General features: G+C 39.1%; 1 protein-coding gene across 1 annotated transcript in view; it reads right to left on the bottom strand.

Moving 5' to 3' along the window:
• Positions 1 to 22058, bottom strand: part of RSU1 (Ras suppressor protein 1) — a 102121-nt gene that overhangs the window by 61883 nt on the left and 18180 nt on the right. The window contains exons 4-7 of the mRNA XM_071428911.1: positions 18293 to 18413; positions 14725 to 14843; positions 13171 to 13253; positions 12789 to 12903 (exon numbers count right to left, since the gene is read on the bottom strand). Coding sequence (XP_071285012.1) covers positions 12789 to 12903; positions 13171 to 13253; positions 14725 to 14843; positions 18293 to 18413 — 438 coding nt within the window. The remainder of the gene's footprint in view (positions 1 to 12788; positions 12904 to 13170; positions 13254 to 14724; positions 14844 to 18292; positions 18414 to 22058) is intronic.

The raw sequence follows: 22058 nt of genomic DNA, 5'->3' as shown, positions 1-22058 counted from the left end.
ACAGAAGGACATAGTAGTTCCCACCATGATAGATGCAGTTCCACTCTATTTGTTTCAGTGCTGCTATGCACTGCAAAGCAGGGTTGAACTCTGCCCACTTATTTATTAAATTATTTTAAAGTGTGACTTGATAATGCATCTGTTCACTAGCTCCACTATGATCTGCAGGAATGAAAGGAGAATGATTCTCTGGTAGAAGTCTGCTCTGCTGAAGCTTAGCATTGCACAGCATTCCTCAATCCCTGCTCCAGGGGCTTTTTGCATTCCCAGTGCCCAGAACATTGTCTACACCAAGATCCCACTCTGATCTGTGGTTAGAGTGACACACTCACAACAGCAGACAGACAATGCCATTCTTGTAACATGGCAGTTTTACTGATTCTTGACAGAAGATGTAAGAGATCTGTCATGGGCTTGCTCGGGGCTTTTTTGTTCATTTTGTAAAAGTTTACCGAGCCCAAAAACTGCATGTGCTCTACTCAAACCCCTCATGACTATGGATACAAAGGGCTGAATTCCAGGATAGCCCAGCCACTGAAACATTTTCTTGTGTTCTTCAAATTAAGAAATCTGTAGTGTATTTTCAATTTTTTTTGGTGAATTTTACAACAAAGAGAGGCCTATCACTCCCCCATAAATCCACAATAACTAAATCACAATAAGCTAAAATAAACTTTAAGTATGGGGAACAAAACAAAAAGTATTTACAGAGTTTTGAAGACTGACTGAGCCAAGCAGTTGGTGAAATCTGAAACCTGACACCTTTCCAAAATGAAAGGGTCTGTGCAAGTGCAGGCAAGGGGAGCTGCTTCAAGCCCCGTGCTCACTGCTCACTTTGGCTGCACATTCTGTGTGACAGCTAATCCTTGGTGTATTCCTCTCTGTAAAAGGGGTTAACACAATTAAAGACAGGCCATTAAACGGTGTGAAAAGATGCCAAGCATCTCATACCAGCCTATGAGGGAGTCAGGAGTCACTGTTACCTTAACAAGCTCATCTGCCAGCTGTCTGTGGCAGGCTGGTGCAGCAGGAGCATCCCCCACAGCCGTCAGTCAGGCGGCAGCGCCCGCCGCACGCTTCAGTGCGCCTCTCTGCTTTATTAGGGGGCTCAGCAGCCCTGTTCTAACAGGGATCAGGAAAAAGGATTAAGTACTGTGACAAAGAGGACCTAATAAGCTAGAAAGTGGTGTGTCTAAATCTGTGCTGGCTGAAGGCGCGGGCCGGCGCTCTCAGCATCCAGATCTCATGCGGAGGCTGCTGGGGAAGCCGGCCCGAGTGGCAATTAGCCCTAACCCTCTGACCGGGGCTGCTGGGAACATCATGCATCACTCGGGGGCTTGCTTTGCAATTGCAAATTGGATTTCCCATTTTATTACCTGCAAAAAATCCTGTATGCTGCTCTCCAAAACTACCAACACTACAAGCACTCTCTAGGTGGGGCATCAAGGTAAAATGATCAATCTGTGTATACTATAAAAAACCAATGAGATTTGGGGAGGCAAGATTGGCCCCATCACAGGTCAAGTTCAATGCTGCTTAAAGGAATAAGTCACATGTGCCCAAAATCTCAGTATCTGGGGTCTCAGCTGAATCCTCTTGTCCCAAGCTGTGTCAGAAATTTACCACCCAGGGAAGGCTGCTGCATGTTTCCATTCCTACAGTATAGCGTGCCCACTTCCATTTCAAATACCACATGGCCCATTTCAACATAATTAATTGTAATAATTACTACTATACTACAGCTAAAGGAATCTTACAGCAAAACCAAGACTGCTCAAGCAGAATAACCTGTAGGCCCTCATGCCAATGTAATAGTTTTATTTATCTCTGTCTTCTCTTTTTTCCTAAAACACACTGGAGGCAGGTACAAATACTTCTTTTCACCTTCAGAGGGAAGCTGAGGCCCTAATTAATCTAATTACAGAGGAAACTGGGGCGCACAAAAATTGAGCATCCGCACCAAAATCCAGCCCTCCCTGCCCAGGACGTCCTTCTGGGAGCCTTGCCAGCAGCAGCTGGCCTGGCAGCCCATCCCACCAGCCACCTAGAGCTGGAGTGAGAGCCTAGGGACTTGAAGTGAAGAATTTAATCAAGTGTAGTAGTGAGAAAGGGAACAACTTGTCTGTCCTCATAGCAAGCACCATGTTCTCTGCAGGTGAGTGAAGGAGGACTGCCCTACAGAAGACAGGAGGGACAGGGCAACCAGGGCTTTAAAAACCTCGCCGTTGGATACCAAAATTTCCATCTGGAAATGAAGGACAGAAAGAGGCAGAAAAAATAAGCAGGATAAGAAGTTACAGGGAGAGTGCCCCACCTCATCAGAACTAAGCAGGAAATGAAGTCTAACCCTCCTGATGCAAGGCAAGCCATTTGAGCACAAAGAAGCCACATAACTCAAAATGAGACAGAAGGGAAACGTGTCTCTCCTGCATCACCATACAGTGCTTGGGGCCATATCTTGGGGTCCTTTCTGTGCTTACAGCTAAAAAATCCATGAATCAAGGGCATATGTACCTAATTCTACACTGGCTGCAGGACAGCCAGGAGTCCCAAGCACAAGGCCAAAGTCTCAGCAACATCTCAGGAACAGTGTGTGCTGGGGCTGCCAAACACTCAGGAGCACTGCAGGGACCCTCCTGCTGCAGCGCACAAGACAAATCCAGCAGTGTGGAAGAGACCATCACACTTGCCTGAAGCAATGGCTCTGGCACCAGGCTCCCCAAGGAGTGCTCAGCAACTGGTCACCTCACACATGTGTCCCTATCCCCCAACCCCAAAAGCCTCCTTGCCTAGGTGATTTTTTTATGGCAACACCATCTTACAAAATGCTGTTATTCCACCCCTGCAGCACTAGAGCCAGGGAAAAAGCCACGGCAGATGCACCTTCATGCCTATTGTCTAACAGCAGCATCAGCAGAACACTGTCCCAAGGGCATTCAGAAATTTATATACTGTTCTGCTACACAGATCACATCAAATCCCTCAGATACTTTTGGTAAGCAAAATACAGAATTACCTCTAGTAACATTCCAGCACTGAAGATTCAATCACAAAATATATTAGGATAGGAGACTGCATTGGTCATTGCTGTTTTGTTCTACATGCACATCTACCTATTAAAAATACTTATCATTTCTGTAATTTGGCATAATAATTTCACTAAAATTGTATTTCTTCATTATGGACTTAAAGTTCTTGTTATTTTGTCATACTGAAAGAGATCAGCTCCACTGAAAGGCATCACAGTCATATGCCTCTGGTAAACAAGGAGGCCACCTTCAAGGCTAGTCAGCACAGCCCCTTTCCTAGGGCACAGAAATGTTATATTTAATTTATTTCTGATTGCTTCTAAAATTATTCTAATAAATCATCAAAACTATACATCCCACAACCCAGGTTTAACATGCTTAAACAACCTTCTAAGTCCAACAGGTACTTTTTTTACTCTTTCTTGAGTAAATATAGATTTCCAAGTAGGAAGACTGCAAAGTGGACACTGAAAAGAGAACCGAATCTGGAAAAGGGAAGAGCAGAGATCTAACAGCTGACTGCTGTGGATGACCTGCACAGAATGACCAAAAGCCTTTTAAGAGAAGCCATCTGTGTCATCTTAGAAATGCCTGATCTTGGCATTTTTATTTCTGTCTCAGTACTCATTGTATCTAAAGACGATCTTGAACTTTTAAGTTTGATTGGATCCTTGTGATTGAACTTCTTTGTTTACCCCACCTCAAAACCAAATTGCTCCTAATGCCCAACCACTCAGCTGTGCAGACCTAAAAACTATCTATTGCCCAGATCTCTTGTTAGCTACCACCTGGGAGCTATAGTAAATAATCTATACCAAAACTCTTGAGAATTCAAGTGCAAAATCAAAGTGTGCATTTTTTTATTTTTAACGTGTTCTAACTTAGGCCATCCATTAACAAGAAGTGCCATTTTTCACCTCCTGAACTCAGAGCATCTTCAGTAATGGGTGGGCAGAAGGGCCACCTCATCTGACAGTGGGCACACCTCATCCTGAGGGATATTTAAAGGATAAGAAGGCACCTACACTTTCCTGTCTTAATGGATCTATCCTGCACTTGAGCTAAAACGTTATCATTAATGTTTCTTATTTTCCTGCAGTTCTGTTGAAATAAAAGTGGTTTGTTAGAACATTCATGTTTTCCTCAAATGCCTCCAACAGTCAGAAAAGAGCTTAGAATAGAAAATCAAATGCTGCCTCCCACAGTGGTGTTTACAGAGAGTGTCAGTGCCAGTAATAATGCTCCCCATCACTTTGGCCAAGGGTGCCTTCAGACCTCCCAAGCTACTTCTGTCCATTAGACCTAGCCTGCAAGCACCCCTGACATACACAGCTACAGGCACCCCATCCTCTTGTGATGGATGATATACAGAGTGTGTAATATTTGCCCAATGGATGTATATTGGAGGTACAGTAAGGTGTGACTAGTGTAGATAGGCATTACTTCAATACATACAAAAGGAAACACACACCTGACTTGTCCTTTTCGCTTGAATGCCCCCTGGTAACACTTTAAATACTTCCAAAAATTAAAAGGTGAAATTAAGTAATTAAACAACTCTGACATTTGAGAACTGAACATTGGCATTCAGCATAAGAAACATGATCCTAGCTGTAAAATGCCAGATCAACGCTTCTTTGGAATGGTTTAGATTCATCCCCAGTGGAGCTTCATTAAAATCAATGGATATAATTTTTAGCTTGTATACTGTTGAGTTTCATATCTGTGCCCTGTTGATACTCTAACTCCCCTCCCAGCCTAGACTCTTCTTCACTGACCTCAAGGAGAGTCTTCAAGCTGTGACGCATCCCTTTTAGCAATTCCTCTTAAGACTGCAATTCAAACATTCTTTCCTTTTACAATGCAAAGGTCTTACTCTCTGTCGTACATGTAACAGAAGGAACAAAATTAGTTTTAGTAATTTATTTAGATATAAATACCTTTGAATCCTGTTTTATTAAATGCTAAGTAAGGGATCAATCCACTGCACTAAATTTTAACTTAGGCTGTATGTAAAAATATGTCCGTCCTGGCTTGTTTTAGATTTGCTTTACACTACAGGGCTTATAATTTTTATTACTTTTGTGGCATTTGCTTTGTCTCAAAAGAGAGAGAGATTGTTTAAAGTGTGGGGGTAGAAGAAATATAATGACTATTATGTCATGAAAAGGATACTAAAGCAATTAATTGTGAATGATGTTTTAATACCTATGTAAAAAAATGAAAATATATACTCATTTCTATGCCACAAAGTATTATCAAAAGACAATGATTTTTACCTTAATCTTAAGCACACGTAAGGCTGCACACCAGCAACTCATACCATTCCTATAAACAGATAAGATCATTTCTGCTTTGAAGACATAGCACTTTTGAAGGATTAATAACAGAAGACAGAAGATTTGAACAATATTTATAAAGGAGCAGTGAGACAACAAAGAGCAAAGTCTTCTTGTACCTAAGTGCAGTGTGACTCAATCTTTTTGAAACTGGCAGAAATATTCACGTCAATATTCAGTATGATAAAGAAATCTACATCTCCACAGCATACGTCAAAAATACTAATTTGCTTACTGATGAGCTCCTGAGAGAGAACAACTAAGTTTAGTAAATCTAAAACTAGACTGAAATGCCTCCAAAAGAGGCATCCCAGCAACACTTCTGCCCTCTCACCCCTACAACCTTATCCTGAAGAAGGTCTAACACTTCAAGTCACCGGCTCTTCTGAGAACCCTGAAATAGCATTTGTGACGGTTCTACATAATATGGGAAAAGGTTCAAGTCTCAGATAACAAGAAATCAGATTCAGCACATGCAAATAAACAAGATAACTCAGAGCATGCATCCCACAGAAGCAGGCTGGAAGTCTTCCCCTGGCTCCTCTCTGAACCACACAGATGGGAATGCTGCAATCTCCCCTGTGAGTGTTAGATAGGAAGCCCCAAGGTAAGAGAAGGCTGAGGGAGCAATCTGAAAGTCACTGAGGCCAAAGTCCATCCTCAGTTTTACAATTACTTTCAGGGAGTTAAAACAGGTTAAAACAACATCACGTGTTATTCTTACAACTTCTTAGATGTACATGAAGATTTCCAATGATGAGTTCGGAGATGAGACCCCAACTTCAGCACTGACCTGAATACATGGAACATTAAATCTGTGTCAGTTCAGTAACTGAAGAGCTTCCAAACACATTTCAAACAGAAGAATATCTGGTCTGAAAAACATCTGGAGATGGAGATTCTGCCAGTTGTGTCTTGTTCTAATGGTACATCACTGTCAAAATATATTCTTTACTCCTGAGCTGAACTAAGCTGACTTAGTTCTGAAACACTGCTGCTCCCTCTGCCCATCTACAAGGGAGAAAGACCACCAGTGCTGTCTTCTCATGGAGTGAGTGAGGATCAGCAGCCAAGTGTTCTCTCACTCTTTACTTTGATAGGTTAAATAGTCTGATCATACTGTGATACCATAGTAGCTACTCCATTTGCTTCAACTCTTAGTAGGAGGAACATAGCTGAAATAAATCAAGTAAAAACAGACCAACTAAGTCTTGAATTCTTTACCCCTGATGTAAATGTGAAGTGTTACAGGGTAAACTGGTATTGCCTCAGCTACAGCTATTATAATTGTATGGGAAGAGAATTTTGCCCTCCAGCATGTTTCATAGTGGAGAGTTTAAAACAAAGTGAATGTAGTCCTGAGACGTTTATACAAAATTCCAGCATCAAAGCAAAGGTCAGCCAGAATCTTTATACCAAAGTGTAATGGAAAGTCTGACACTTCAGAATGTGCCAGGACTGAAGATGAACCCTGGGAAAGAGAAGAGGATGGATGAAATGCTGAACTACCACCTTAAACCACACTTCAGGTATTAAATAAAGACAGATTATAGCTCTAACCTGGCTGGGCAAACTCACATTTCCACATAGGAGGAGAGGTTAACTCTCTGGGAACAAGGAGAAAGCCTTGGAAACTCCTACCATCAAAATACACAACACAGCAGACCTTACCAGGAGAACTAGCAGAAAGAGTAAATAATAATAACATTCACATATGAGAGCCATAAAACAGGAGCTTCTTCAATGCAGCACACGAGGTACTCCTCACCAACAACACTCTGCTAATGGCTTGTACTGCCACATGACAAATCAGGCTGTTTCAACAACTCCACCACACACAGCTCTCAGGTACCAGAGCACCAGCCCAGCTGGTGCCAATGTCTTGGTAGCTAAGAGGAAGGGCAGAAGGACGAGCACTTTAACAAAAATCCAAGAAATTACTTCAAAATGTACTTTCAAAATGTATTTTTAAAAATACATTCTAAAATCATTTATTTCTTACTTACAACTTGATTAAATTAATTTCTCCCACATTCCTCAGGCAAGAGCAAGACATTTACTGGAAGACCTACAAGTACAGCTAAGTTTCACTGATTTCTTTCTTTGAAAGGTGACATGTTGTGCTGGAAACACCATTTCCTTCACTGCTATGTGTAACAAATGTCCAGTGCTAACTAGGATCCCAAGGGGCAGACCTACAGTCACCACTAAGTGTTCCCAGAGAAGAAACCCAAGAAACACAGTACACAGCAGATGGCTTTTGGAACAAAAGAAATTAACGTGATGTCAAAGTAGTTTAACATCAAAGACACTTTAATGGCACAGGAAGTATTACAGGCTTAGAGGATCAGCATCCCAATTTATTTTGAAATATATTGCACATTTTTTCCAGCATCAAAAACTCCCCTGAGATTCTCAATTACATGGGAATTCAACAGAGCATTCTCTCTTTGAAGGGTCCCTATCAGACCAAAATCTAGTTAATTTAAAAAAATGACTTCAAAAAAGACTCCCTGTATTGCTTTTGCCCTGCACCTTTGAAACTCCCATTCAAACACAGGTTGCCAAGTACTCAGAAGAGCGAAACCACCTTCAAGTACTATGAGACACATAAAATGAACCAAATATAACAACAAATGTAACATTTGCTCAGATTGGCTCTAATTACAGTACTCTTGCCTACTACAGCTCTGACACAACAGATGAAGTGTCTGCTGACAGAAACATCATTATTATGTTGATGGTACTTATAATCAGAGTACAGTCAACACGAGGAGAACCTCCCCACACACTGTAGTTATCTGAGAAGTGACTGTGGAACTTACATATTTTAAAAACTAATGCAGGATCAAGTCTCAATCTTGGAAAGTTTGGCAAGAATCACAGCAGTGTCCATCAAATACTTTGCATTCAGCCTGGTTTCTAACTACATAACAAGGGGTGGGGTATAGGGTGTAGTGGTTTTGGGCTTTTTTCTTTTTTTTTTTTTTTGACTTAAACCTTAAAAATGAGTAACACAATTAGAATATGCACAGATTTTCAGAGAAGCTTTTCTATATAAATAATCTCTCCATAACCTATCTTGTTACTTATATGTTTTTTATTGTTTCTTGACTGATAACTGCTACATCAGCAGTCCCAGAAAACAAATTATTTTGTTTATCCACCTTTACCTTAGTTTCAAAATCAGAAACCTATCTTTTCTTGAAATGGTAAGGTATCAATTAGTTGTTCCAGTGCTCAGATCTGTTGTCCAGAGGGCCCCAGTGTTCTGGCTTTCAACAAGCACCAATAAATGACCTGTACTGCAGGTGTGAGCAGTGCTATGTTGTGACACAGGCAGGGTGCAGTAACAGTTTATACTAAATAAGAAAAGTTTGGCATTTACATCAACTAGTGGAAAGTTTCCAACATTTGGAAAAGAAATATCTTTTGTAAAGTAAGTGATTCTTATGTTTGCACATGCCTGTTATAATTACCTGAGTAAATGGCTATTTCAATTAATATTTACTTGAACAAACAACTGCAGCTACTACTTTGCATAATATAATATTAATTCACAAATTCTAGAGTAATTTCAAAAGCCTAAATTTTAAAAGGTCTTCCTGTGATGGAAATATTGAGGCTTTTAGCACAATTCCTTGAACTTTGTATTTAAAGCCAATTCTTTATCCACAGAAGATAATGTAGCTGCTCAAAACCAAAAATTTAAAAAGAATTACTTGGTTATTCTGATACACAAATTAAATTTACAAAATGTTTCATTTTCCCTAAAAAGGAATATGACTACTTAGACCTTTAAGATTTTTTTTAACAAGGCTTGAATTTTCTACTTTTCCAGTATGAGCTAACATTATAATTTTAATAGTGTCTCTCGTTACCTGAGGAAATTATTTGCTAAACTAGAACAGTATTGAACAGCAACTTGTGAGCCACTGATGCCAAATTCAATTTTGCAAAAGGAGGATGGTAATTGGGAATGTATTCTTAGAAATCGCCGTTCTTCCATAAGCATAAACAGGACCAAACCACATGTGTGCATGCATGTGTTAGCAGCAGGGTAGTGCACCCAGGGAACATTAGAATCTGGGAGTTAAAAATCATAAAATTTGTTTTCACATCAGAAATGCAAACATACAGATAAGCTAGTTACATTCTCTGGGTGGTTATTTAGCCACATCTTGGTGAGTACTCTGCATCATATACTCCTCTTACACTCCTGATTCTCCTAACAAAATCTTTTATGTGGCACATATGGGTCCACCCAGATGAACAAACAATGAACTTAAAACACCATCACTGATGTGACTAATTGCATCTACCATTTTATATGGTTCTTGTTTCTAGTTTACTTTCTTTCCAAACCGTTCTTATTGTTAAATGGTCAGAACACACAAAGCGACAGATTTAGTGCCTCCTTGGCAATTTATATAACTGACTGCAACTCTGTTGTTGCAGTGAATCATGATTTATTTGTCTTGCAATGCAGCACATAACCTTTTAAATGCTGGGGAAAAAAATGCCAGCGCCTCTTTAAAGTTTATATATGACTGCCCACCACCATTTCTCATGAATGGGGTTTTGAGAGACAAATGATAAAAACAAGCTGCAAATTCCACCCACCTACTCCGGGCCATTTCCTGTGTTCATCACTCACATGTACTGTATTTACAGAAAAGCACCTCACCCAGGGACCAATGCAGTCTTTCAGTCCTTTCATCTCCTCCTGGGCAGGAATATTTTTCTTAAATTAGCAGTAGGAATTCTCTGCTAAACACAATGGAGGATAATAGTGATCTCCCCCAGCCCTGTACTGGTGTCACCTCAATCACATCAGGTGACGTTACAGGCTGACTGTAGGAGGTTATTTATTGTTATCTCCACTCCAAAGTTGTGACCTCAAGGCCTGTCTGTGGCCTTTTTCATACCCTATTCTTCATTCCTTCTTCTGCACTTATTTACATCACCTTTAAAAAACAGTTTAATGTAACACATACATCCTTCTCATCATTCAATTGTGCCCATCTCCATGGTAAATGAAAATCCAATGACTCACTGCTGTCCACCAGAGCCTGAACTAAGCCAGTCAAAAGCCTTCAGCACCTTTAATTATGAAAGTGATAATGAGAGAGAAAAGATTGTTTACTTTGAATGGAACAGGAGCAGCTCCAATTAATGCAAATAGGACCAGCTCACTGAAAAGCTATTTATCCAAAACGCACACCAAGAAGTATTTGGATAGTTCTGAGTACATTATAATTCAATTTTAAAAATTTAGGAGGGAGAACTCGGACAGCGGACAAAGTTCATTCTCCCTCAGATGGTGACTATGGCATTAGCAGTCCATGCAGTAGGTTGTAACCCTCTCATGCCACCTTTCACTGGCAGACTTTAAAATCATCTCCAAAGGGGTGCTTCTCCAAACTGGCCTGGCTTACAGAAGGGAAACCAGGACTGCAGACATTCACTCTTGCCTATGGCCTGTTCCCTGACCTCAAACAAGCCTTCCAAACCCTAGTCTGGTGTTCCAGTCCCTAACGTGTGCCCAGATGTTTAATAAACAAGCAGAACATTGTTTTCTACAGTAAATATGCCTGCAAGTTGCACAAATTACAAATGTAGACTTCAGTGTAATGTTCTCTGGAAATATATGCCAAAATCTATTTTAAAAATTTGAGATGGTTCTACCATTATCCATGGCATAGATCACAACAGAAAATATGGCAACTGATCACAAATGAGGATCTTGAGTAGGAGTGCAAAATCAAACACTAATCAATTAATACATGAAAAGAACAGTAGAATTTACAAAAACTTTTGAGTAATACAGAACAGGACTTAGCTGTGTCAGTGAACCTCACCTTTATCAACTGGGGCAGAATTACAAGTCCTTTTTTTACCAGATTCTGATATTGTTCTAAAATGCAAAGAAATGCTCAGAGGAAAAAAATTCCCTAAGCCATCCTGAATTTTGCAGGTAATACAGAAATAAATATTGAGAATTTTATTTCAAACATTTCCATATTGGATGGATTTTGATAGTAAAACCATTTAATGGGGATTTGTTGCTATGCTTGTAATGCAGTAGCATGTTTAGAATATTTAATTAGCCAAAGAAGGTGGTTAGACTCAGTGCACTATTCATCTTCCACGATCTGAAAAAAAACCCAAAAGCAATTTAGCAAGCTACAGAAAAGTAGCAAGCTACAGAAAAGTACATTTACAGACACTACATGCTTCTGAATGTTGCTGTTGCAAGAATTGATAAATAAATACGACTTTGACCAAAACCTAAGGAAAGTATACCTGGGTCAAGGGATAAACATCTGAAATTGAAAAAAAGAGAGCAACTTTCATCTACTAGTCCACTAGTGGTATAGGGAAAAGTCAAAAAATCCCATGCTGGGCAAACAAGTAAGAGTGAAACAAATACCTTCCCCAATTCACAGAAGAAAAGCACATAGCTCTATAAAACAAAAAGCATTCATTGCATACTGTAACATTAAAGTACATTAAAGCAAAGGGTCAATGGGTCAAAGCAAGTTCTTATGAAAATGAATAATTTTACTTTATCATGCTAATTTCTGTCCCTATCTTTCTGAGTTTTGGGAAGTATTACATGGAAAGTACCAGTAGAAACAAAGAAGCTTCCCCAACAGCTTTCAAAAAAAGAGGTAACTGACACAATTACATTATTACCAATGAAAATGTTTTTATAAATTTTAAGATTAGAAACCAATTTCTGGCTTGGGGCAAACAGGAACCATGCTCCTCACATAAAATGGAGTACTGCAATGCAAATTCAGCAAAATCAATATTTAAGTTTCAAAGAAGAACTCCTACTTCACAGTATTCAAATGTATAGTATCACAAATTCAAATTACATCAACCAACTCCATTGCTTTAAGTTAAAGAGCTGTCAGCTCCCTAAGAAAAGCTATCAAATTGAAAAACAAAAAAATCCTCCCATTTAGCTATATTTCACTCTAGTTGATCAAACTTCCCCTTTGTATAGGCACAGTCACTAAGAAGCCACTTATGCTATTGTCATTTTTGCTTAATATAATTTTGGCTAATCTAAACAGTGTTATCAAAACCCAGTGAAAGATAAGAATGGGTTTGCTGACCCAGTATTTATGATACATTATATAAAGTAAGGTGCTATATACAAATTGGCAATCAGGTGTACTAATACACAAGAAAAATGCAACATGTAATAAAATAATAAAACAAAACATATGTCATCATCTGGCCCCTCCTGCATATCCAGGAGTGCACTGGAGGAGTGTAAAAGTGAGTTTTTCTCAAGGGAAAGTAAATATTAGCATATTTGATGACTTAAGCATAATCATTTCAGAGGAAATACAGTTCATCATCATCATTATTAGTCAAATAAATAAATGATCATCCATAATCTTACCCAGTTCTGGGGGCAGCACAGTAAGACGATTTCCCTGGATATGCAGCTCCTTAAGCTGGGTGAGCTCACCAATTTCTTTAGGTAGTGATACCAGGTCATTGTCTCTAAGACTCAGCTAAGAGCAAATATAAATTCAGTCAGAACGATTTTCGGTTACCATAAAGCAGCCCCAAAGAGAGCTCTACTCCCTCTGCCCCCAACTTTCTCCTGAATGCTCAATTCTTCCAATTTATTTACAAGTGTCTTGTGGTAAACAAGAAACAGTTCCAGGTGGAACTATTCCTGCAAACCTACCCTACTACTCCTCAAATTGACTGGATTCCATTCCTACAAGTGTTGCAAAAGTGAATTGATTTTCCAAGAATTTAGATAAATTACTTACTATCTGCAACTTTGTGATCTTCCCAATATCTGGCGGCAGCATTTCAAAATCGTTGTCACTTAGATAGAGTGCACGAAGGGTGGCTGCAAATTAAATAGCAATATATAAACAGGGTGGCATATAACCCAACCATTTGAGGTCTAATCAATAAAAAGGAGTCAGGTTTGATTAATAACCCTGACTTGGTGAAAAGCCTTTGACATACCCAGGGCTCACAATAATAACAAGCAGGTCAAACTTAGATTTACTGGCTTATTATATTGTTGGTGAGTTCAGGAAAACATCTATATTCAAAAGGACTAGCACAATTAACAATTTCTGCAACAGTAGACTCTGGCAGATTCTGGCAAACAGCCTGAATGCTCAGATATGAGAATACAGTCATTACTCTTTATTACCCCTGATTCTTATTTATGCCATCAATTTGCATCCTAAACAGACATTAAAAAAATTTCTGAGTTTTTTTCAACAAATATACAGCTATGTTAAGCTCTATAGAAACCACACTGGGAAAGACATCTGAAATGAAATACAGAAGACTCCAATGGTATAATTCATAATTTCCATGCCAAGTCTCAATGAAATTAATAAAAAAAAACTACTATGCAGCTTGCTATTACTGAACAAGCATACATGACAGTTGGAAAAAGGAATTAAAATGGAGACTCACAAAGAACTGTCAGGTGCAGCAGGAGAGAAGGTGGTCAGATCAGCAAAACCTCTCCTTCCCACCAGAGGAGATCCCATTTGTCTTACGTAGTTCACTCCTCCTCTTCTCATTTCACTAAATGTGACCATTTTTAATAATGCTGACTTAAAGACTTCCCTGTGCCAGGTTACAATCACAACATCCCTCAGAGAGCAGCACTCCTCCTCTCCCCTTGCCTGTCACTTTGATGCTGAATGCACTGATCCTGAAGCCACTTAAGCACAGTACATGGAAAAGCAGAATCACTGAAATCCAGAAAGTGCCAGAATTCAAGTTGCTTAGGCAACCATAATGCAGCCTTTTTGCACATATGCATTACAATACCTTTCTGTCAACCCTCTGGGTATGTATTTTCAACATATGCAAAGGTCAGCTTAGCTCTACCATTCCTCTGCCAAGCTTTGTAACCCTAGCATATGTACTGGACACCTCAACACCCACATGCTATTAAAACTCCTTTAGTAATGATCTATCAAGAATACATTTTTTTTTCAGACTCAACAAACAATAGTTGTGTTGCAGAATGGTTTATTTTCCCCTGAGGCTTGCAACCCTCCATGATATTTTAACTGAGTATGGGACCCAAGGAAGTATTACTGAGAAGAAAACTAATACACCATTACTAAGCAAGTCTGCTCATGTCCAAAGGTGTCAGACAACAATATATATCAGTGATAAATATTGCCATGCTATGCAGAAATATTCAAGAAATATTAAAATAAAAACATAAATATTGGGGGAAAAAAACTGTTTTTTTATTTTGGTCTGCATCAAATAAATTTCAACTGCAAAGAGCAAAGCACCATAACCTGAAGATCTGTAGAGTTTTTAGAAAAGTTTCTTACTCAGATAGAAGAAGTTTCCTGGTAGGGAATTTTCATTTAAGTTGTTGTAAGTCAAATCAAGAACTTCTAGTGCTGGTAGAGAGCCAAATCCCCTTGGCAAGGTGTTTAACCTGTTCATGCTGTAAGTAAAAGGAAAAAAAGAATATGACATCAGTATTCACTTCACCTAACAGGAATAATACAGGTCACAAGGTTCTTGTTTGTTTTTTTCCCTTTTTTTCCTTAAAAAATTTAATATATGCCAAGATTTCTTCTTGTTTTGAAAAGACTTTGATGCTCCAAGATACTGAGCAAGCCTTTTGCAATGCACACCTTTTTATAACCTCTCATTCCCATAAATATACTCAAAACTTATAAACTTATGCACTCTCAAGGAATCCTGTCTGTTATGTCAATCAGCAGCCACACCTGAAACATGAAGCACAAGGGAGAGAGGTGTCACAAGGCCATGCTCAGCTTTAACAGCATTCCATGGAGAAAGCTGGTCCTTGGTAGATGACTTCCAGCTAAACTACAAATTACCCTTTTGCACATCATGTTGACCATTTTTCATCCTGCCATGTAGTTCCATGATGCCAAACACAAAGGGGAATACCTCAAGTGCACAGTATTTATGTTCATTGATAACTGCTGCTCAAACATCTTCCTAAGAACAGCAAATCTGTGTCACTACACAACTTTTGATGCACAAGGAGCATGAAGTAAATAAAATGTCTGATGTGACAATGTGACTGATAAAACTTAATTTAAATATAGCTCAATCAGCCAGTCTTCAGAGGGTTTAGACAGCAGTTCCCACTGGTAATAGACAAAACAACATGAGGACATGTAACAGAAGGAAGAGATTTCTCTGATAACCTGAATCAGACAAGGTAGAGAAAGGTAACTTTTCTCTGACTCCAAGAGCTTGAACAGGGTGATCTAGGGCATCTCTTGAGCTGCTGCAACAATGAAGGCAGGCACATGGCAGGAGATATCTCCACAGAAACTGTGTATGAACTGTTCATGTATGGCTGTTTATCACATGAACAGAAAAAAAAACTACCTACCAGCTTCTTATTCATACTGTTCCTATTGCATGTAGAGTAAATATATACCTGGTCTGTATGGATCTTGCTTCAGTTGTCATCCAGGTTTGAAAGCAGAACAGAGAAGAGAGGCATCTTCAGAAAGAGCCTGAACAGGTAGCTACTGTCAAGAACAGGATTTTTTTTTTATGTGAAGACTGGAAGCAAACAAGACCTTTCAGATGTTGTCCCTAAACATATTCTGAATTTGATTCTCTTTTGATGCAAAAGTGATAAGCAACAGTCACTGAAGTCAAGAGGAGATGTTATGCAAATGTATGAATATCTGACACTTGAAACTATAAAAACTCTAGTCAAAGTACTGACAAAGCTGCACAACCAAAAATAAGAAAGATCATACAAGCATGCGAGCAAGGTCAGGAGAAGCACATATACCATTTCTTTCACAAACTCAGGGAATAACCTCACCTTTCCTTACCCCTTTTCCATAAGCCAGTCCCAACAAAACAAGAACCTGCAGAGACCAACTCTCTGTAGCTAAATCTAGACAAAATCCTTCTTCCTCCTCATCCCCAGTAAGGAGTTCCATTATGGGCATACAACTCATATTGCTGCTGTAGTATTAGCAATTAAAACACAGAAAGGCATTCTCCACTATTGCTACTGCAGAATTGTCACTGTTTTAAAAACTGGTCTTTATATAAAACAGCACTAAAGAAAGCAGCTTGTTTTCCACTGGTGAAAAGGGATTTTTACCAAGCTGCCATAATGGCCTTGCCTTTTGCAAGGAAGGGAGAGAGAGGGAAAGAATGCTCTCCCTACTGACAAGAGGCAGAATGGTATCTATTCTTTGGCAGGGACAGAGAACCAGCTCAAAGTTGCTGCCCAGCACTATTCATCCCTGCAGAAGTTCAAACACTGAGCTTGTGCCTCACCTACCTTCCAAATGTTACATTTTAAGCTTTCTGTGCAGCAGTACACCTTTTCTCTTTCCACATCACTTGACCCTTCCATGCCAAAGCCCTCCCAAAAATAATCTCTGTTCTTATTCAAACCCCTCTCTCCTAAGGGGCTCTTCTGAAGCCCTCTAACACACACTCTGCAGATGACAAGAGGGTTTCTAGGCTGTCTCCTGAGAAACCTACCAGAGCAAAAACGTTTCCTTGTCACTGACTCCATGGATCTCCAAAGCAGAACCCATTTTGCAAAGCTAAGACTGGGTGGTGAATCCTGTGCCTGAAGACCATGTGTAAAGAGGGGATTAAAATGGAAGAGTGTTTAATCTCTAAGATTTTAGGCCACATGATACATAAAGGTGGCAAATGTGGTTCCAGACCTGAATGTCTGTTGTTCCAAACACCAAGTGGTCTTTTGCATGACATTTTTTTCATTAATGCAGACTAGCATTTGATCTATATTAACAATGGTTGCTGCTTTAATCCATAGGAAGTGCCCAACTTCTTCCTTCATATACTGCAACACTTCTATATGCCATTCCAAAAACATGTCTCTAACCCTCAAAATACAAGGAATCAGGATTCTTAATTAATATTTGCTCTGAAAAGCAATTCAGAGGTTGAAACAGATATTAAGGAAAGCTAGAGATCTACTGTGACCAAAAAAGAGACACGGAAGACAGATCATCATTAAAACCTCTATTGGCATTCCAGCAGTTCAAGATGCAATTCAATTATCAGCACTTCATGAAAGTATCTAAAGCAGAATACACAGAGCTTAGCCAAAATCATCTGGTATTTGCAAGAGTAAAAAATAGTCAGTTTAAGGGGTTCAGAAGTTGAATTTATAAAATACAGACATTCTTTCTATGAGAAGCCTGTAATTCTAAAGCTTAGGCCTACCACTGCTTTCCTCCATAGTTACACTTTAATATGCCTATTTAATTTTAAGAAGGTCTTATGCTTCACATTTGTTTTCTTAATAATTCAAGAAAGCCCTCTGCAACTGTAGTTATTATAAAGTATCACCAGTTCTACCACAATATAGAATCTGAACACTTAATATAAACACCCCTGGCACAAATTCAGTCAATACCAGCTCTTCGAACTAAATGCACACCACACCTAATACATGCTGCTTCTTTTACAGGTTTAATACAAACAGAAATGTCTATAAACACAAATTCAAACATTTGGAATTGAAGTCCTAAATTAACATGGATGTTTTTTTTAATTAGAACAGGAAACAGAGCTTGATTCTTATGCAGTAACCACAGAATTAAGAGGCAGTTGCTACAGAAGTAAAACTCAGTAATTGTTCAGTTTGACTTCAGTCAAACTGATGAATATTTGTTGCTGCTGTCCTTAAATGGTTATCAGTATACCAGAGTAAGTGCTTGATCATTTACATTTCTGTTTATCCAGGACATTATCTGAACACTCTGGAGCTGTAATTCCCAGGTCAGCCTCAAAACCACTTCCAATAACAAACTTTACTATCAAAAAATAAGAAGTTACAGGTTCAGTTGTGATGACATTTGGTAGCACCTCTATTACAGCAAAGTTTTGCATTAAGGTACGCACCCAAGGTTCAGGTGTTTGAGCTTCTGAAGGCTGCTTATCTGTGTAGGCAGCTCCTCAATCTGGTTGTTGAAAAAGTTGAGCACTTCTATGTTTCTCAGGTCCGCGATGTTTGCTGGCACAGCTGTGGAAAGTTTTCACAGTGAGAGACTGCAATTAGGGCAAGCTACCCAGACTACAAATGCTTTACCAGCACCTGGTGTTTGCACTGTTTGTACAGTGGCTGCAGCACAGAAAGCATCCCATTATTCCAATAAAAGCAAAGTTTATATCCAAAAAGCCTCCTGTTCTCAATGCTGAGAGCACTCATTTTGTACTCTGCAAAAATTACTACCAGAACTGTGAGATATTTAGACTAACAAAGACCACTGCAGAGAGAGAGACAAGGACAAGCACTCTTACAGACTAAGAGAAGCAGACTGTCCTCTCAATTCATGTAGCACATAGAGGTCTCAAAAGAGCAGAGCCTGAGAGACTTGGATCATGACATTATTTGAGTGGAGAAAACAATTGATACAAGTAGTTACACCAAGACAGCAGTTGTACTGAAGGACCTTAACAACAAACATAAAATAATCCCTCATTTTCAGCTATGGCCCTATCTGCTTACTGCTTAAGCAATTGAGTATCCAAATTCTCGGTCATTTAAGAATGAACATAGTTTACAAAAAAATAAATGCAGCCCTAAAAGAACTGTTTAGTCAAGCCCATTTTCAGTTACCTCCCATGAGTGATAAACTAACTGATCAATACACATACATGGCTACAGTGGATTACCAACAGATCAATAGCTGCTTGTTACTACCTAGAAACATGAACTATAAGGCAGAAACACAACATGAACGACTGTGCTAATGAGGTTAAAAAGCTATTCAGATTTGCATCTCTTCTCTCCTTAAACTGAGTGAGATTTAAGCAGCCAGCTGAGGTATAAAGGAGGTTGGCAAGTCACCTGCACTGAACCTTGCACCTGTGCTCAATATTCACCTTGGTTCAGTCTCAACTTTGCATCAGGAATCCACAAAGTGCTCATCTAAATAATTAGAAGGTTTTATGAGGCCATGATTTTTTTTTATTTGTTGGTATGAGGCAATCTCAGTCTTAAAATGGAGTCAATAATGTTTACAAAGCGGAACATTGCAGTATGTCACATTTACTAGATTATAAGTCTAATTACAATGTGAACAATAATGGGATCCCTAACAAAGACTCTAATTACACTACATAAATATTACTGTTGAGGGCCATATTCATTGCAGGAGGTTTTTAGCAGACTTTCATATAAAAGTCATTAAGGCAAATCTGAGCATTTAGAAGACCTCCCTTAGAGGTATTTTCCAACTGGTCCTTACTTATCTGTCATTCAATGATAGTGAGAATTATGTGTGTTCACAAACTAAAGGGTATTTCACTACTACTGTTATTTTAAATTATTCCCTAACAGAAGTTAACTAAGGACTTTAATTGGCATCATTCAGCTGTTACCAGCCTCAATATTTCACCAGAAAAGTAATTACTGGTATTAAAATATTTTCCTTTCAGAAATTAGACTTCATAATTTGACTTTGATGAGATGCAACAGACAGGCAAATCATGTTTCTGATCTTCTCAGATACTGCATTTATGAAGACTAGGAATCAGAAGTACTAGAAAATATGGGTTTTAGTTTAGTCAAAGCTTTAATAATAGAAAGACTAATACAGATATAACACTGTCTTCTGATATATCTGTTTAATCCCCACATACTGTATTTCATGTTGTGAATGACACTTAGGATACTTTATATCATTGTTTTCTTCAAGATATACTAAAAGCTGCATTGGTAAGCAGCCTGAGATGAGAAAAAGGCTAAATATTTAGCAAAGGATTTAAATGAAATGCTTTTGTGTCTTACCCTGTTAAATCAAAATGAAAAGCCCCAGTCCACAACTGTACTTTTTGGTTTGGATGGAATGCCTGGAGGTATTTTGTGAGAAGGAAGAAGAAAAGAGTAGGTCAACACCAGGCTTGTGGTAGGGAAGAGAGGACTTTTTCCTCTAATAGTTTATTTTCTGGTTCAACAATTCAAATACATTTTTAATATAAATAAATGCTCTCTTGTGTTCAACGAAAATTAGAAGACTGAATTTAACTGCTGTACTGATCTTGTAGCTAAACAGCACAGGATCAGTAGCTCCAGGTCCAAAGACCTCAGGTGGTGAAGCAAGGCTGACTAGGCATATCCTGCTCTCTGTTTTGAACTTCACATGACCTGACTACCATTCCACTACTATGTTGCAAAACTCTTCCCAGATACATTTGGCAGCCCTTTGACTGCCAAATCCCGAGACATTCATGTTCTGGCAATGCTGAATTCCACTCGAGGCTCCTTGTCACGATGAGCTGTGAGAGTGAACTGTCAGCATCCTGGCTCTGTTCACCCACGTGTTTACAGTACGATCTGCGGTGTCTTAACAACTCTCCTGAGACCATCTGCTGCCCAGTGTCATTAACAACTCCCCCTCAGCAAACACCAGGAAAATTTGGCAGCCCAGTGCCTTTGCGTTCTCCTGCGAAGCTTCAGTCACACCATGAAGCCCCATTCATATGAAGTTTCACTTGACAAGACCAGGAACAGCTTCCCCTTGTTCAACCCTGGAAACTGCATACAGTGATTCACTATGACAGCTGTAAACTTCACCTTGATTTCAAGGGTTGGTTGACAGTGAAAGACAGGGTCTATAGGCTGCCCACAAGGATTTAGAGGACTTTGTTCATGTTTCTGGCAATAAGGATTGGCAACTTGTTATACTTCAAAGCATTTATGCTCTTTTTGCCCTGAAGTCAGTGGGAATTCTTTAGGCACTAAAACATCAAGCTCTCATCAAGTTTACTGGAGGCAAATTATTACATTTTATTCCTATACAACCAGCAGCTGTTTAAAAGTTAACAAAATTATTTCCAAAATACAGATTAAGAAGGATTAAATGCTACTATTCAATGACTATGTAACTCCACACTTAGAGTATCCTGGATTTGAGCCTTAACCTTCTTTCAGCATTGAGAAGCAGAAGCCAACACCAGACATGATCTTTACTAGAGGTCTGATGTTGCCCTCAGCTGGAGAGCAGGCACTGGGTTAGAAGGACCTTTCATCCAGGACACTGGATCCTGCAGAGAAACTCACTAAAAACATCCAGATCAGTGACAGCAGCCTGGAATCACCTGTCTCAGATGCACCCCTTTCCCATAAAGCAGGAATGCAAGAGGTTCTCACACCACTACCTAGAACTGACATGCAAATCCAGCTCCTTTTCTGTACCCAACCTCTGACAAGGATGAAAAGCACAGGAAGCAGAAAAGAAGAAAAAGTTCATTACTTTCCCTCTAGTTCCACTCAAAAAGTAACTCTTTTGCCATTCACACAGGTCTCAATACAATTCCTTCTGTGGTGGCAGAGCCCTTCAAACAGCTGAAAATGCACAGCCTTCAAAAAGTCATTATTTCTGAAAATGGTCACCGAGATTATTTCTCTTGGTGAAACCCTGAGAAGCCCTTGTGAAACCCTGAGAAACAACAGCAATCCTCACAACTTCAAAAGAAAACAAACTCAGGTGTTTGCAAAATTAAGTCTCCACTCCCTTTTACCTAAAAGATGAAATCTAGTCTGCTTTTTTTCTGTTTGTTTAGTAAAGACACTAAATTAAACATTTCTGAAGACACTCTTGGTAAAAAAGATCTGTATCAAAATTTTCTTTACAGTTTGAAACTAAAATGAAAAACATTTTAA

The sequence above is a fragment of the Agelaius tricolor genome, unplaced genomic scaffold, assembly GCF_023055355.1.
Source record: "Agelaius tricolor isolate 1412-34295 unplaced genomic scaffold, bAgeTri1.0.p SCAF_6, whole genome shotgun sequence".
In the NCBI taxonomy this organism is placed as follows: Eukaryota; Metazoa; Chordata; class Aves; order Passeriformes; family Icteridae; genus Agelaius; species Agelaius tricolor.
The sequence above is the reverse complement of the archived record's forward strand: the minus strand, read 5'-3'. Positions and strand labels throughout refer to the sequence as shown.